At 56.1% G+C, this 14,036-nt stretch overlaps 1 protein-coding gene across 5 annotated transcripts in view; it reads left to right on the top strand.

Moving 5' to 3' along the window:
- The window catches only part of RPS6KA2 (ribosomal protein S6 kinase A2), a 354,059-nt gene that overhangs the window by 258,855 nt on the left and 81,168 nt on the right, over positions 1-14,036 (top strand). For all 5 annotated transcript variants that reach the window (XM_045058346.1, XM_045058347.1, XM_045058349.1 and 2 more), the window contains 2 exons: positions 1,387-1,503; positions 8,336-8,417. In XM_045058346.1, coding sequence (XP_044914281.1) covers positions 1,387-1,503; positions 8,336-8,417 — 199 coding nt within the window. The remainder of the gene's footprint in view (positions 1-1,386; positions 1,504-8,335; positions 8,418-14,036) is intronic.

Here is a 14,036-nt window from a genome sequence, read left to right as displayed (position 1 = left end):
CACCTCGTGCATTGCCAAGCGGTTAGAGCAGGTCAGAGGACAGAGTGGTCAGATGGACGGTGGATTGAAGGGGCGTCTCAGGGAAGCAGAGATAGACTCAGCCACACGTTGCTGGCCCTGGGCAGGTAGATACCCTGTTACAAGTGACGCAGGAAGTTCTCTGGTGACGAGTTGTACTCATTTCTGTCAGGGTTTTAATTTCAGGAACAAGGGCTTTTATTTTTTTTCCTACTGGGAAATCCTGCTTCTCTACTGGCAGAAAAAGCTCGTCGGCCTGCTTCTTCTGACGTAGCGTCTCTGGGAGAGCAATGAGACACGCTGTGCATCAGCCGTGGCCAAAACGCCCTTCAAGAAGGAGGAGGACACACGTCTGTGCTGCACAAACTGCGTCCCCGTGTCCTGTTGATGGCCCTTCTCAGCACCGGGCTGTGGACGTGAACACAGGACTCTCAGACGCTCGTTCTGTCCCCAGTTGCCACTTTCGTGCCTGCCCCACCCAACTCTCGCCCAAACTGTGTGAAGCAGAATGGATTTCCTTGAGGGCCCCTTTACGTGTCCCTGAGGCCCCGGTAGGACCAAATGACAAAAATCCGTACAGGAAAGAAAAAGTGGCCCACCGGGCGGGGGTGGGGGGCAGAGGGCTTGGATGGTTAGGCGTCCAACTCTTGGTCTCAGCTCAGGTCCTGATCTTACAGTGGGTGAGCTCAATCCCTGCATCGGGCTTTGCGCTGAGAGTGAGGAACCTGCTTGGGATTCTCTCTCTCCCCACCCCTCCCCCTCTCTCGCTACCCCTCCCCCCGTCTCTCTCTCTCTCAAAATAAATAAACTTAAAAAAATAAAATAGGCACAAATAAGGGAGGTTATGTAAAGCCCCATGGTGTCCCGACTTTCACAATAAACCCCCGTGTGACAGGTACCCTCCCTCACCAGGAAGTAGAGATAGCGCGTCGCCAGGGATGGGAACCTTTTCTGCTTTTTACCCCAGCCCGACTCTTCTTCAGAATTCCTGCCTAATGGAAGTTCCCGAAGCCAAGCTTGCTTTCTCCGGTCCGTTCCTGACAGATTTATAGCCCTTTTGTCCTTAAAGAATAAAAACCGCCTATTCTGGTCATCTCTCTGGGTCTCCATTCCATGATTGGGCCTCTGTGCGCGCATAATAATACTTTGATTTTTCTTTCCTCCTGTTGATCTGTCTCATGTAAATTTAACTCCCAGTCCAGCTGTAAGCCTTGAGGGCAGAGAAGACTTTTTCCCTCCCTTCACCCCGGTCCTCAAAACCCATGACATTACCCACCTCGTCATAACGTCAGCGTACGGTGAAAACGTGATGCATGCGGGGGACCCCGTTGGTTGGTGCTTTCATCGTGTGTCCCTGCTCTCTTGTAGGAGGAAGGCACCGTGAAGGAGATCGACATCAGCCACCATGTGAAGGAAGGGTTTGAAAAGGCCGACCCTTCCCAGTTTGAACTGCTGAAAGTCTTAGGACAAGGATCCTACGGAAAGGTAAGTTGGAGCTTTGATTCCCCTGAGTGAGTCTCAGGCACTAGACTGTTGGGGAACAGGCACGATGGCAAAGTTGCCTCCTGGACACAGGAAATGTGCAGGCCCTGAGGCCTCGGGAGTGAAGCTCGCAGGCAGGGGCCCCCCCGTGCGCGGCCCCGTGTTAACAGCAACCCGCACACACGCGGGATTGTGAACTCACTCTGCACGGCTCCGATCCGGTAGCGTGGGGCTGTGCCAACCAGGACTGCCCGGACCCGCGAGGATACCCCACACGGTCCCCTCTCCTGAGACGTCCCTAGACGTCCGCTCATCACGATGGTGACGAGGGTTCTTCGACCCAGCCAGTGTCTCTCGGAAAGCACACGCTCAAGAAGGAAGAAAGCGGTGCCCTTCAGGGCTGGCCCTCAGCAGTCAGGAAGGCCGCGACTTGCCCCTGGGCTCCTCTCCTTACCCTCTGCCTCTGTTGTGCAGTTACTCTCTCTCTCTGAGCCTCGGTTTCCCTGTCTACCAAATGGGGGTGAGAAGAACTATGTGATTATTGTACCGATTGAAGACAGCTGGAATCCCGTCAAGCGCCGGCTAAGCCGTATCTGTGCACAGGATTGTGTCCTTTCTTACCTTGCAAGTGCCGTGACCGCTGATCCCTCCCAGGGGGTGAGATGTGGGCGGGTCCACAGACGGCAGGACAGCCGTGAATCTTTTCAGTTACGATGACGTGTGCGTCCTTCCCGCACAGCGCGGACTCCTTTGTGTCCGCGGCAGAACTGTGAGACATCTGTAGACTCGGACAACCCGATTTCTGGAATATCAGGGCCCGAGAGAAACAGGAAAGCCAAGCTTTCCTAGGGTGTCAGCAGAGCAGCACCCTGCATCTTCCAAATAGTCATTTTTGTACGGACGTTCACCAAATCTCTCCATTCCTCGTAGGACTTTGCGTCAAGATGAAATCTGGTGCCTGTTGGTTTAATGTCGGATTAATACTGTGTCAATGATGTTTTGGAACGTCTCTTACAGACCCTGAAGATGTGATGGCGAAATTTATCTTTTGACCTGCTTCTCAGGTGGAAGGAACGTGTTTTTCTTATTTCTTTTTCACTTTCGTACGGTGACATGGTAAGGAACGCGTCGGATGTGGGTACAAACATACAAGTTTTGAACCGTACAAAATTACCAGCATTCGGAACTTTGCGTCCTACAAAAATGCCTAGTTAACATGGTTCACAGGGTATTTTTGGAAGTAGGGAACGAAGATTTCGGTCTCTCGGCCTCAGAAGCGTCACTAAAAGCACAAGGCAGAGTCGGTTGACGTGGTGATGGAACGTGTGCCGTTAATTAGAAATGTCAGAAAAAAGGCCAGCGGTGCAATTCTGTCTCTGAGGATGATGGTTTCAGAAAAGAGGTGAGCAAACGCACATACATTCCCCGCGTTTGTTTCCTGAGGACGGATTCGGCCCGTGGGGCACACGACCCGCCGAGTGACCTCGTGTGCAGCGTGGGGCCCGGCCTGGCAGGCGGGGCTCCTGCGTGTGACAGAGTCCCCCTTCCTTCACGGTGGACGCGCCCAGCACCGCAGCTCAAGGTGCTTGGTCACGGCATGGATGGGACCGTGCTCCTGAGCTCGACGGAGACGCGGGTCTGGGGTTCTGGGGGTCTGTTCAGAGACTCGACTGGACAAGACGTACCCTTGAAACTGCCCTCCCGAGAGACCTGGGGGTTAACAGTGAAAGGCGAACAGGCTTTGTCCAAAACGCACCAGATTTCAAATTTTGAATTAACAATTGGCTGTAACAAAAAACCATCCTTTGGAAAGCAACGAGTGAAGTGATGTGTTTGATAGACTCCCTCGAGTGACCGTCTTTGGACTCCACACCCTTCCTCCGCGCCTTCCACGCACCCGGTCGCTTTACGTTCACTTGTGCCGTGACGCGTGTGGGACCGGAGGCTACAGCTCGGCGGGTCGTGGTGAACGAGAGAAACGAAGGGACGAGGCGGTAGCTGCTTGCACGCGTGTTTTGACCTCCGCCAGCGACTTCATTCCCAGCTCAGCCACTACTCGCGCGTTGGGCCCAGTCGGCGGGGCCTGGAAGTGAAGCCCGGGATTCCCGGGGGACGAGGGAGCCGAACAGACGAGCCGGGACTCCGGGAAGCTCCCAGAGGTGCCGACGTCAGGCGCTAGAGAGCCACAGACACAGACTGTATTTGCCCACTCGGGGCTGCCTGTTCTGAAGTTGTCATCAAAGCAAAAGTAACGGCAAGGGGGGAAAAGCCGTGTGTTCTGACACCCCGTGTTGTTCTCTTCTTCGTCCCTGAATGCGGTTTGTCCTTATGCACAAGTCCTCTGGCAATTGCTCTCTGGAAGAAACAAAAAGAGCAAAACGGAATGTTTTGATCCTGCAGAAAATGCACGTTGAACGGGTTTCCCTTGTCACCTCCGTTCCCAGGAGCGGAGAGCCAGAGTGAATCTGGAGCGCGGCATCCCCAGGCCACAGTGACCTGTTACTGGGTCCCTCCATTCTCTGCCCCCCGCCCACCCCTGTGCAGGGGCTGCAGGTGCCAGTGACGCAGCAAGGAATAAAACGCGGTCTCCTCCACTTGGCCTCGGCACCGATGCCTACTTTCCAACTGCAGGCTCTTCCCGGGGACCAAGATGGACTGTGCCGTCCCGCCCACCGCGGGGGCCCCGCCGGACCCTCCCTCAGCCACTGCTCCCCTCGTGTGCATCCCGGACAGAGGATGGGTCCCTGCTGGGGGCGGGTCCCCATGCGGGACCACCCAGAGGACAGCGTGTGCTCCCGTGTCCGGGTCAGTCCTGCAAAGCGTAGGAAGCAGTTTGCCGAAGCAACTTGCTGGGAATAATGGAGACCATCTCTGGTCACTGGTGACGTGTCGAGACATCGTGATTTGGGGGTATCCAGAGAGCTGGGAAACACTGGTGCTTGGACGGGAGAAACAGCTTTGTCCTCAGGCAAGGTGATTTCAGCATCGGGACAGGAAAGCAGCGAACAGCTGGAAGACACGGCCATGAGTCCAGGTGTTCAAGTGCAAGGCGCAGACCAGGTGTTCCTGGCAAGTCTGGAGGAAGGGGAGGCCCTGGAGCCGCCCGAGAGTCAGCAAGCGACGCCTCCCCCTCCGCCCCATCCCCTCGCCTGTTCCTTGGGGTCCCTTGTGTGGATAAACACCAGGGGTCCGTGTGGAAACACGCTTTTCTTTACAATACTCAGGGAAAGGATTACCATCCCCACGTTCGGAGAAGCGATCAAACCAAGCAAAAGCAGGCTCCTGTTTTCCTTTCACTAAACTGGGAGCACGTAAGCTCTTCCTTCTGAAGACGTTGTCACCCTGCCGTCCCCTGAGAGGGCCCGGCCACCGCCCGGCTGGAGGACTTTGCGGGCCCCTTGCGATGTTGCAGCTCTGAGAGAGAGCTGAAAAGTTTGCCGAGAGAATCGGGGAGGGCTTTTGCTGATGACGGCAGCACCTGCAGATCTGGGGCGATTTAGGATGGCCCAGCACCTGTGTGTCCCCCCCCCCAATGTCTTTGCGTGTCACGTGCCAAGCCGCTGAAGAAGGTAGTTCCAAGAATGCAGTGAGGGAACACGTTACAGCCAGCGGGATTAGAGATGAAAGTCGGCAGCCGCACTTGCTGAAACAGCCCGAGTTCTCGAGGACCTACTTCACTGCGTCCTAAATGCCGTGTGTCCGGCTGGCGGTCGGGAGAGGCAGCCTGGGCTCGTGAGCCCGTCTGTTCTCTCGAGGTCACGTTTATCTCCTGTTAGGTGCCCCGCTTGCCCCCAGGGTCCCTCCTGATGCTGTTCTCGCAGTGACCCCAGGGCCTGGCGCAGAGTGGGGGCTGGACAAGCGCTGAGAGAGCGGAATCTCTTCCAGTTACTTTCGAAAATAAAAATGCAACGCTTTTTTAAAAAATTTTCTTTATTTTTGAGAGAGAGAGAGGGAGAGAGAGAGAGAGAGAGAGTGGGGGAGGGGCCGAGAGAGAGGGAGACACAGAATCGGAAGCGGGCTCCAGGCTCCGAGCCATCAGCGCAGAGCCCGACGCGGGGCTCGAACCCACGGACCGCGAGATCGTGACCTGAGCCGGAGTCGGACGCTCCACCGACCGAGCCGCCCGGGGGCCCCTAAGACTACGACTCTTTTCATGACAGAGAAGCCATCACTGTTATCATCTCTTCCTTTAAAGCCTGAGATACAGTAGAGAAGGAGGTTCATGAGCACCTGTTTATGCAGAACTTGGCATCACGGGAGCTCACCGTAATTGTGGCAGCCGACGTGCACTTGGTCCGCAGTGAAGCCTTCAGTGGCGGGGGGTCCCCTGCCCGTGAGTCCACACGCGTGCTCTCCCATACGTTCACACGTGCCTTGCACACACCTGCCTGATATTGCAGGGAGGAGGCAGAGGAAGGAATGAAAACAGGCGGAAAAGATCATTTCCGGACGTTGCATAGCCGTGAAAGAGGGGTTTCACTGCTGTTACTGGTTGTCTGACTTTAGGAACGCACGGAGGTTCGAGGAGCCACGGCCGAGCCTCTGCTCAGTGACTCCGTGACCCTGGCGGGCTCGCCGCGTGGCCCCGTGGTCCCCGGTGCCGTGGCAGGGGGCTGCAGCCCGAGCGTTTGGCTCCTGCTCTGCGGTGCTCTGGCCCCAGAGGGTCTTGCTCCCTCTTTGCTTGAGTCTCAGCTGTCTAGCTAGCAGCCCCTCCCTGCCACCCACGCCTGCCCCCCGTCCCCGCGCCTTCTGGGGTGCGCGTTCTCCTGTGTGTTCCGGGCACTGACGCTCAAGCCCCTCCGGAGGGCCCCCAGCCTCTCCCACCTGATCACTGGGTTGTGCCCGTCCCCTGAATCCTGGGGGCTCCCCTCCACCCACATGGCCACACCAGCGGGGGTACTGGGTTTGGAGACGTGGGGGGACCTCCTGCGTGAGCAGAGACTGCAGTCAGAGGGCTCAGGATGTCAGACAGTGAAGTTTCCCTCCACACACCCCACCCTTCTGACCACTGCTGTTGATTTTCTACCTGCCTGCCGGGAGGCTCGTCCCCAGCAGAGCCCTCATCTGCAGGGACTGTAGGAGGTGATTTGCGTAGCCGTACCTGCTGAGGGAGACTCAGACACTCTCCCCCGAGGTCTGGGCCACAGGCTGGTTCACCCAGACAACCAGTACCACCATGTGGGACACGTGTACATGTAGACACATCCCGTGTCCGCCAAAGGTGACAGAATAGTCCAAATCCGAAAGGAAAAGGGCACCCGCTTCTAACTGTCCTCACTCCGGGGGCAGCGTCCGGTGGGGCCAGCCCGTTGCCCTCATTCTTGTCTGGGCGGAGGAGGGGGTCTGTTTTCATTGACCCTGATCCATCCCGGTCTGGGGAGGGTGCTGTGACCTGGGTGTGGCAGCGGTCAGGAGGGAACGGGGCAGGAGGCAGCCGAATCGCCTCGAGGACACTCTGTGAACTAGGGAGGGAGGCGATGACCCCATCAACCCACACCCGCGTGCGGGGACTTTGTCTTCCAGGCCCAAGAATGTAGACTGAGCGGTGTCCTGGGAGGAAAAGGACCCTCTGTTCCCAAGCTCCTGCCCTCAGTCACTTCCCTTCTCGTCACTGTCCCCCCTGAGGGCAAGGCTGTGTGTGCAAACCCCTCGTGCTGGCTTCTGTCCCCGGCAGGTGACGCTGCAGCCACCCTCCCCCCGCCAAACACCGTGCCTCGTGGGCTGGGCTCCTGGAGCTCGCCTCCCCCGCCCCTCCGGCAGGTCCTTCCGGCTTTAGGAGGCTCCTTCGGGGAGGCGTTTTGGGGAGGGGGTGAGTCACCATCACCCTTGCGATGGCCTGTCCGCTGGATGGCAGGTGTCCTCGGCATGGCCGTCTTGATCATGCCAGCGGACTTTTGTGTCTATCGGGAAATACCGTTGATGCCCCAGGGAGGTGTGTGTGTGTATTTTGCTAATTGTGTTCAGCGATCACGACCATGACCCTGAGCTCACCGAGCCCCCCCAAAGATTGTCCTTCCTTTTTCTGGTTTTCCTTCATGTTGCACCTCAAAATGTGTTTCGGAATCATTAAGGATGCACACAGTGTACTAAGAGCCGTTTAGAGGCTAACTCTCTGTATAAATTTAAGCTGCTCAAAGCTAAAATTTGGGTGAAGAAAGCTCAAAATGAGAGAACCCAGTTTATCTTCAGAATCAGACTGAACCGTGTGATTGGCCAGTCAGGGTGGCCTTCTCAGTGGGGATTTACAAAAGGATATTTAGAATAAAGCAAATGATCTTCCTTAAAATTTCTGAATATTATTTTTCTGTTTTTTTTTTTTAAAGTTTACTTATTTATTGGGGGGGGGAGAGTGAGTGGGGGAGGGGCAGAGAGAGAGGGAGACACAGAATCCAAAGCAGCTCCAGGCTCCGAGCCCAGAGCCCGACGTGGGGCTCAAACCCACAAACTATGAGATCATGACCTGAACTGAACGGAGTTGGATGCTCAACCGACTGAGCCACCCAGGCACCCCACGAATACTGTTTGGTTTTGTAAACAATTCATCTTTTTTTTCCTGATACAAGATGTTTAAGAGAAAGTTAGCGATACCAAAAACCAATGATTCTTCAAACGTGTAACGCTGTGCATTGCAGAGGCAGTCAATTAGATGAAATTCATCCCGCTTCGATGTTGGAGAACGTTTTAAGTGTAAAATTTTCCGATGGCGTATTTATTTTACTGGATTCCCCCCCCCCACCCCGCCCCAGACTCCCTTGTAGACCCCCTTGTCAACGCAAATAAGGAAAATGAGTTTCAAGTCTTACCAAGTTCGGGTGCTGTGTGTTCTCTTTATCAGGTGTTCCTGGTGAGGAAGACCAAGGGGTCTGACACGGGACAGCTGTACGCGATGAAAGTCCTCAAGAAAGCTACTTTGAAAGGTGAGGACTTCACAAAGGGGCCGCTGTGTTTGGGACGTGCAGCCGCGGTTTGTACGCTGCCTGCCATTTGCGTGAATACGCGTTCTGTTTGCTGGTGCGTGGTTTCTGAAGCTGTCTCTAAAGGAGTGTGTCAGACACGTTACTCTCCAACCGATGGTAAACAGTAGAAACATTCCCCTGGATATTTAACATCTCCCTGCAAAACTTCCACGATTTTCAGGGAGAAGAGCCATATTGCGTAAATACCGTTCTCCCACATATGTTCTGCCGCGGCGTGCCATTTGGGAAAAAGAACATCGAGGAGGAAAGCAGAGGCAGGTGGCGTGGCTGCCTGTGGACCGTGACTCAGCTTGAGTCTCCAGTCCCACTGGCTTGCTCACTTTCAGCAACACGTGACTCGTGGCCGTGTTGTGTCCCGGTGGCTGGCAGTTAGAGTCCAACACCTGACTGTGGAGCTCTGTGCCCCTGCCCTCAGGGAAGTGAAAGCACTAAACGTAAGGTCAGAACAAAACTGCATCTGAGACCCCCATCGCTGGCTCCCAGTCGCCTAGCCCACAACACATACGAACTAGCACCTGCTCCCGCTCCGATCCCTTCCAGTGACCCTGTCGGTGAGGGAGGGGCCCGTCCCCTGAACAGTGGAAGACGGCCGGCCACCCACACCAGGCCCTGGGCAGGTGCGGCACAGAGTTATTGGTCATATACAGTCCTCACACCCTGGAGAGGAGGGTGTGAATGCCAGGCTGGGCCGCACGGGCCGGTACTCGGGAGCAGGGCCACCAAGGACAGGCTGGGCCGCACGGGCCGGTACTCGGGAGCAGGGCCACCAAGAACAGGCTGGGCTGGTACTCGGGAGCAGGGCCACCAAGGACAGCAGGGCCAGTACTCGGGAGCAGGGCCACCAAGGACAGCAGGGCCACACGGGTCAGTACTCAGGAGCAGGGCCACCAAGGACAGGCTGGGCCGCATGGGCCAGTACTCAGGAGCAGGGCCACCAAGGACAGGCTGGGCTGGTACTCGGGAGCAGGGCCACCAAGGACAGCAGGGCCACATGGGTCAGTACTCAGGAGTAGGGCCACCAAGGACAGGCTGGTCTACACAGGCCGGTACTCGGGAGCAGGGCCACCAAGGACAGGCTCGGCCGCATGGGCCAGTACTTAGGAGCAGGGCCACCAAGGACAGGCTGGGCCACACGGGCCGGTACTCGGGAGCAGGGCCACCAGGGACAGCAGGGCCACATGGGTCGGTACTCGGGAGCAGGGCCACCAAGGACAGGCTGGTCTGCACAGGCCAGTACTTAGGAGCAGGGCCACCAAGGACAGCTGGGCCACATGGTCCGGTACTCAGGAGCAGGGCCACCAAGGAGAGGCTTGAGGAGGCAAGATGGCCCCTGTCTCTGTGGAGAATGGGCGGGGCCTGTTTGAATAATTCTGTGGGCTGGCCCGTGTATTGGGTGAGGACCAGATGGGGGGTAGCTGGTCCAGCTTACTGGGAAACCGTCAAGGTGGGGGGCTCTCTCAGGGTTGGGGTGATATCTGTCAAAGGCAGGGAGCTCCCAGGCCTTTGGGCTCCGTGAGACTCGAGAATGTCAAAGCAGGTTTTGAATCTTCAGGTCTTGGGACAACGTCCTCAGGGGTACATTCAGGGGGCAACACAAGGAATGTGTCATTCTCTGCACACACGTTGCTTCCTGTTGCCTGGTGAACAAGGTAAGACAACCAACCTTGTAGGACAGGAAATGCGTAAACCAAATAAATACGGACGTGCACGTCTCAGGCGTTCAAAAGAGAACAGGTGTTTTTCCAAAAGAGGTCGTTCAAGGTCGGAGAGGCTAAGTGAGACTCACGTCCAAAAGGATGGGTGGGGTTACTGGGCAGCAGGTGACCAGACCCAGGCAACCTGGTCATCCCAGGGCAGGGACACCCACTTTGGTCAGGCTGGAGCCTGCCTCGGGGTCACCTGTGCGTGTTTGGGAGGGGACGTTGTTAGAAACAGACTCCCAGGCCGCACCCCCCTACTGAATCTCAGTCTCTCAGGGCCTGGAATTTGACTTCCTAAACAAGTTGTCTCAGAAACTCTTGTTTGCATTCTCTGATCGCGGCATCCTGCCTTATTACAGACGCTCGCGAGTTTCATTCAGCATTTCTAGTAACCCCATAATTTAAGCCGTGCTCTTTATAGTGAACGTTTTTTCTGGTAGCTGTAATAATATTTCTAAAACTGTCGATGGAACCTGGCCAAATATCCCAAGATGCTCATAATAATGTAATTTTAAAGGATGGTTCTTCAAAAGGTACGTAGGAAGCAAAGACGAACCGCGGGAAAATGTACAGGAAACAGAGCGGGCTTTGGCTCCTTGTCCCCAACTTTTAATAAAGTAATCTCTTCACTCAACAGTAGTTCCATAGACGTAGCAAAGTCAATTAGACATTTGTTGGTTCAGGATCACCTGAAAAATGGATGTCTGCGGAATAAAGAGTCCCTCTGGCACCTGCTCAGAAGGTTGGACGCAGTCACCTGTGACCCGACCGCCCCACTCCTGTGCTGTAACCAAGAGAAACGAAAGATGTGTGTGCATACAAACACCTGCATGTGATTAGCCGATTCACAAGAGCCAATAACATTTGGGGGAAAGCCCAAAATGTCCATCAACTAATGCACACACAAGTGTGATATATCCACATAGTGGGATTTACTCAGCGATAGAGATGAAGGAAGCCCGCCCTCCGCCCCAGTGTGGACGACGCTTGAAAACATTACGCCAAGTGAGAGAAGCCATTCGCAAAGCTCCCTGTATTGTGCGATTCTGCGTGTCCGAAAGTCCCCAGCAGGCAAATCCGCAGAGACAGAAAGTCCACCAGGAGCTGCCGGGGGCCGAGGGGAGAAAGGGAGTGATTGTCAAGGGTGTGGGTTTGTTTCGGGCTGGTGGAGAAGTTTTCAGATTGACCGGTGACGGTTGCATAACTCTGAATGTTCCAGAAATGGTTGACTTGCACACTTTCAATAAGTGAATTGAACGGTATACGAATTATAGCTCAGTAAAGCTGTCATCTGAAAAATGAATTGCTGAACAACAGGGCCATTTGCTAAAACCCTCAAAGCACTGAGACTGACTCTCCAGCACCACGTGGGCCGAATCTGCAGCCTGACGAGGGAGCCACGTCGTTCCCACGATCACGCCCCGGCCTTCTCTCCGTCGGCAGATTCCGCGTCAACCTCCCCGGCAGTGACCTTACGGTCCCTTTTCCCTTAAGTCATAACTGTCCCTTCTTCCCCTCAAATACAACCTCTCCATCTCCTGCCCTAAAAGGAGAAGGAGAAATAGTAGGAGTGACATTGGAACCGCGATCAGGGAATCCACGCTGTGCACCTGCTCGGGAAAAGCAAAGTCAAGTCAAGGAACTGGAATCTGTTCTCTGTTTACCCCGCCGCTGAGCCTGCATTCTGCCAGCATTAACCCTGACCTCCGTGCTCAGGCCAAGCACCCTGGCTCAATGATTCCACCCTCCGTGGATGCACGTCTCCACACTTGTTTTGTTGATAATCCAACCCAGTGTCCTTGAGAAAGCGCCCCGGACACGGTGTTACAAGGACTAGGCGGGATACAAAGCGTGTCCGCACATCACAGTATTGTGGCATGCGTGGATATCTCCATCAGCTAACGTGTTCTTCAGACACTCTCCACCTTGGTGTCGGCACCAGTTTGCAGGCTGATTAGTAAGTCTGCGGAATGTGCCAGAGGGGCCAGGAATGCACTGTGACAGTGACGCTCCCGCTCGCCTACGACACCCGAAGAAGGTGCAGACAATGCAAGGAGTTTGAACGGTGAAACCATTTGGAGAAGGGAAACGTGAAAAGGGGGCGGAGGATGTGCAGAAGTCTTTGCAAAGCTGCAGGTTGCTTCCGCGAGCCATGGATGACTGTCACGTGTGCACAGGAGAGAACCGGTGTGGGCAGAATTCCAAACCACCTGACGTAAGGATAATAGTCTCTGACAGCTCTAGTTAATCTTTAAATAACTGAGGAGTTGTGGGGCGCCCGCACCCCTTTCTTTAACGAGGTGACACATTGCTTGTAGGGAAATGTCAGCTGCTCCGTAGCTGAGGCTGTGGGGGCTGGCAGCACCCCCACCCCGGCCCCGTCTGGTCTTCCCGGCACATTCCCCCCGCCTCACGGGCGTGGGGTGCAGGGTGCAGGGCACGGGGTGCAGGATGCGGGACGGAGGGTGCGGGGTGCAGGGCGCGGGGTGGGGCCGCTGGCCTCCTGGTTGCTCCAGGACCCTTTGCAAATGTCGGGCTTCTTTCGTAACTCTGTGCTCATCACTCAATTATTCATTGAGTTCTTACGGTAACAGTGTCATAGACGGTCTTCCACACATCGTAAACCCAAAGGCTGACGCCTTGGGAGTGGGGCTCAGACGGCTGTAGGCACGGTCCCAAGCCTGACACCAGGAATGAAGGCGGCCTGGTCTCCATGCCCTAGCTAAGTGAGTCTGCCCGCGGGGACGGTCCCCCACCTTAGTAACAGGGCTTCCCCAGCGTGGCTACAGGCTGCACTCGCCTGCGGGACTTTCCCAAGAGGCTGCTGCCTGGGGCCACCCCCGGGGCTCTGAGTTGCTGGGTCTGGGTGGGTGTGAACACGAGAATTCGTCACCCCCAGGTGAGAGGCCCCGGATACAGTGTGGTGGGGAGCACAAACCTGGGCCCTGGGGCTCGTCCTGCTCCACCGCCGTCGGCCGTGTCGCCTGGGGGAGCCTCTCCCGGCCTCCCGTTGTCTTACTTAAAGCGGGGCGATGTCGGTAAGAGCCCCTGCCTCGTAGCGCTGGGGACGTGAGCGTGAAACCCGCAGGCTCCGCGCCAGCTGGGGCCCTTTCCTCCGCGAGAACTGGAGACAGGTTAGGACTGTCCCGTCCAGGGTTGGGTGGGTCTCACTGGGCAGGGGGGAGCGAGGAGGAAGGCTGGACGCTAGTTGCCCTCTGCTTGGAAAGGATTCCGCCGTCCTGCAGCCGCCGCCACGTTCACTGCCCGGAAGGACGGGTCCCCGCGGAGAGGCCCAGACGCAGCGCGGCCGGGCCCCCCGTGTGGCGCTCCCCTTTCTCCGGGCCGCCCTCCACGACGTGCAGACGCTGCTTGGCTGAAAGGTGTCTTTGCCACGACAGGTTGCCGATAGGACTTCCCCTGTGTTTTCATGCCGAATTAATTTTTCAACCGTCTTCCCTGGAAGCCCGCTTTCTAAGCCCAAGGGTCGTACACGTTCCCTGCTCTGAAGGAAATGAGTCCTTACTCTGTCCTAGCGATGCTAAGGGGAAAAGAATATATCATTCCGGCAAAATCTCTTTGTTCGGCAAGTTGCGTAAGTCCTGGGCAGTCACGGTTACTTCACACGTGTCCGTTGGCAGCAGTGGGTGGGGGCCCGTGGCCGCCGGCCGTGGGGTCAGAGGACGTGGGCCTGGCGGCCTTCTGAGCTTGTCGGATGGCCCGGCCAGGCCATTTCTGCTAATCCTCTGCCTTTCCTTTAAGAGGTAGAGCCCTGATCACATCACTTAGGTGCTCAGGGAGCACGGAGTGTGTGGTGTCCGGGATAGAAACGCACGGCTTCCATTCGTACTGATTTCGGTGT

The sequence above is a fragment of the Felis catus genome, chromosome B2 (genome assembly GCF_018350175.1).
Source record: "Felis catus isolate Fca126 chromosome B2, F.catus_Fca126_mat1.0, whole genome shotgun sequence".
NCBI classification, from domain to species: domain Eukaryota; kingdom Metazoa; phylum Chordata; class Mammalia; order Carnivora; family Felidae; genus Felis; species Felis catus.
Note: the sequence above shows the minus strand (reverse complement) of the source record. Positions and strands in the feature narration are given on the sequence as shown.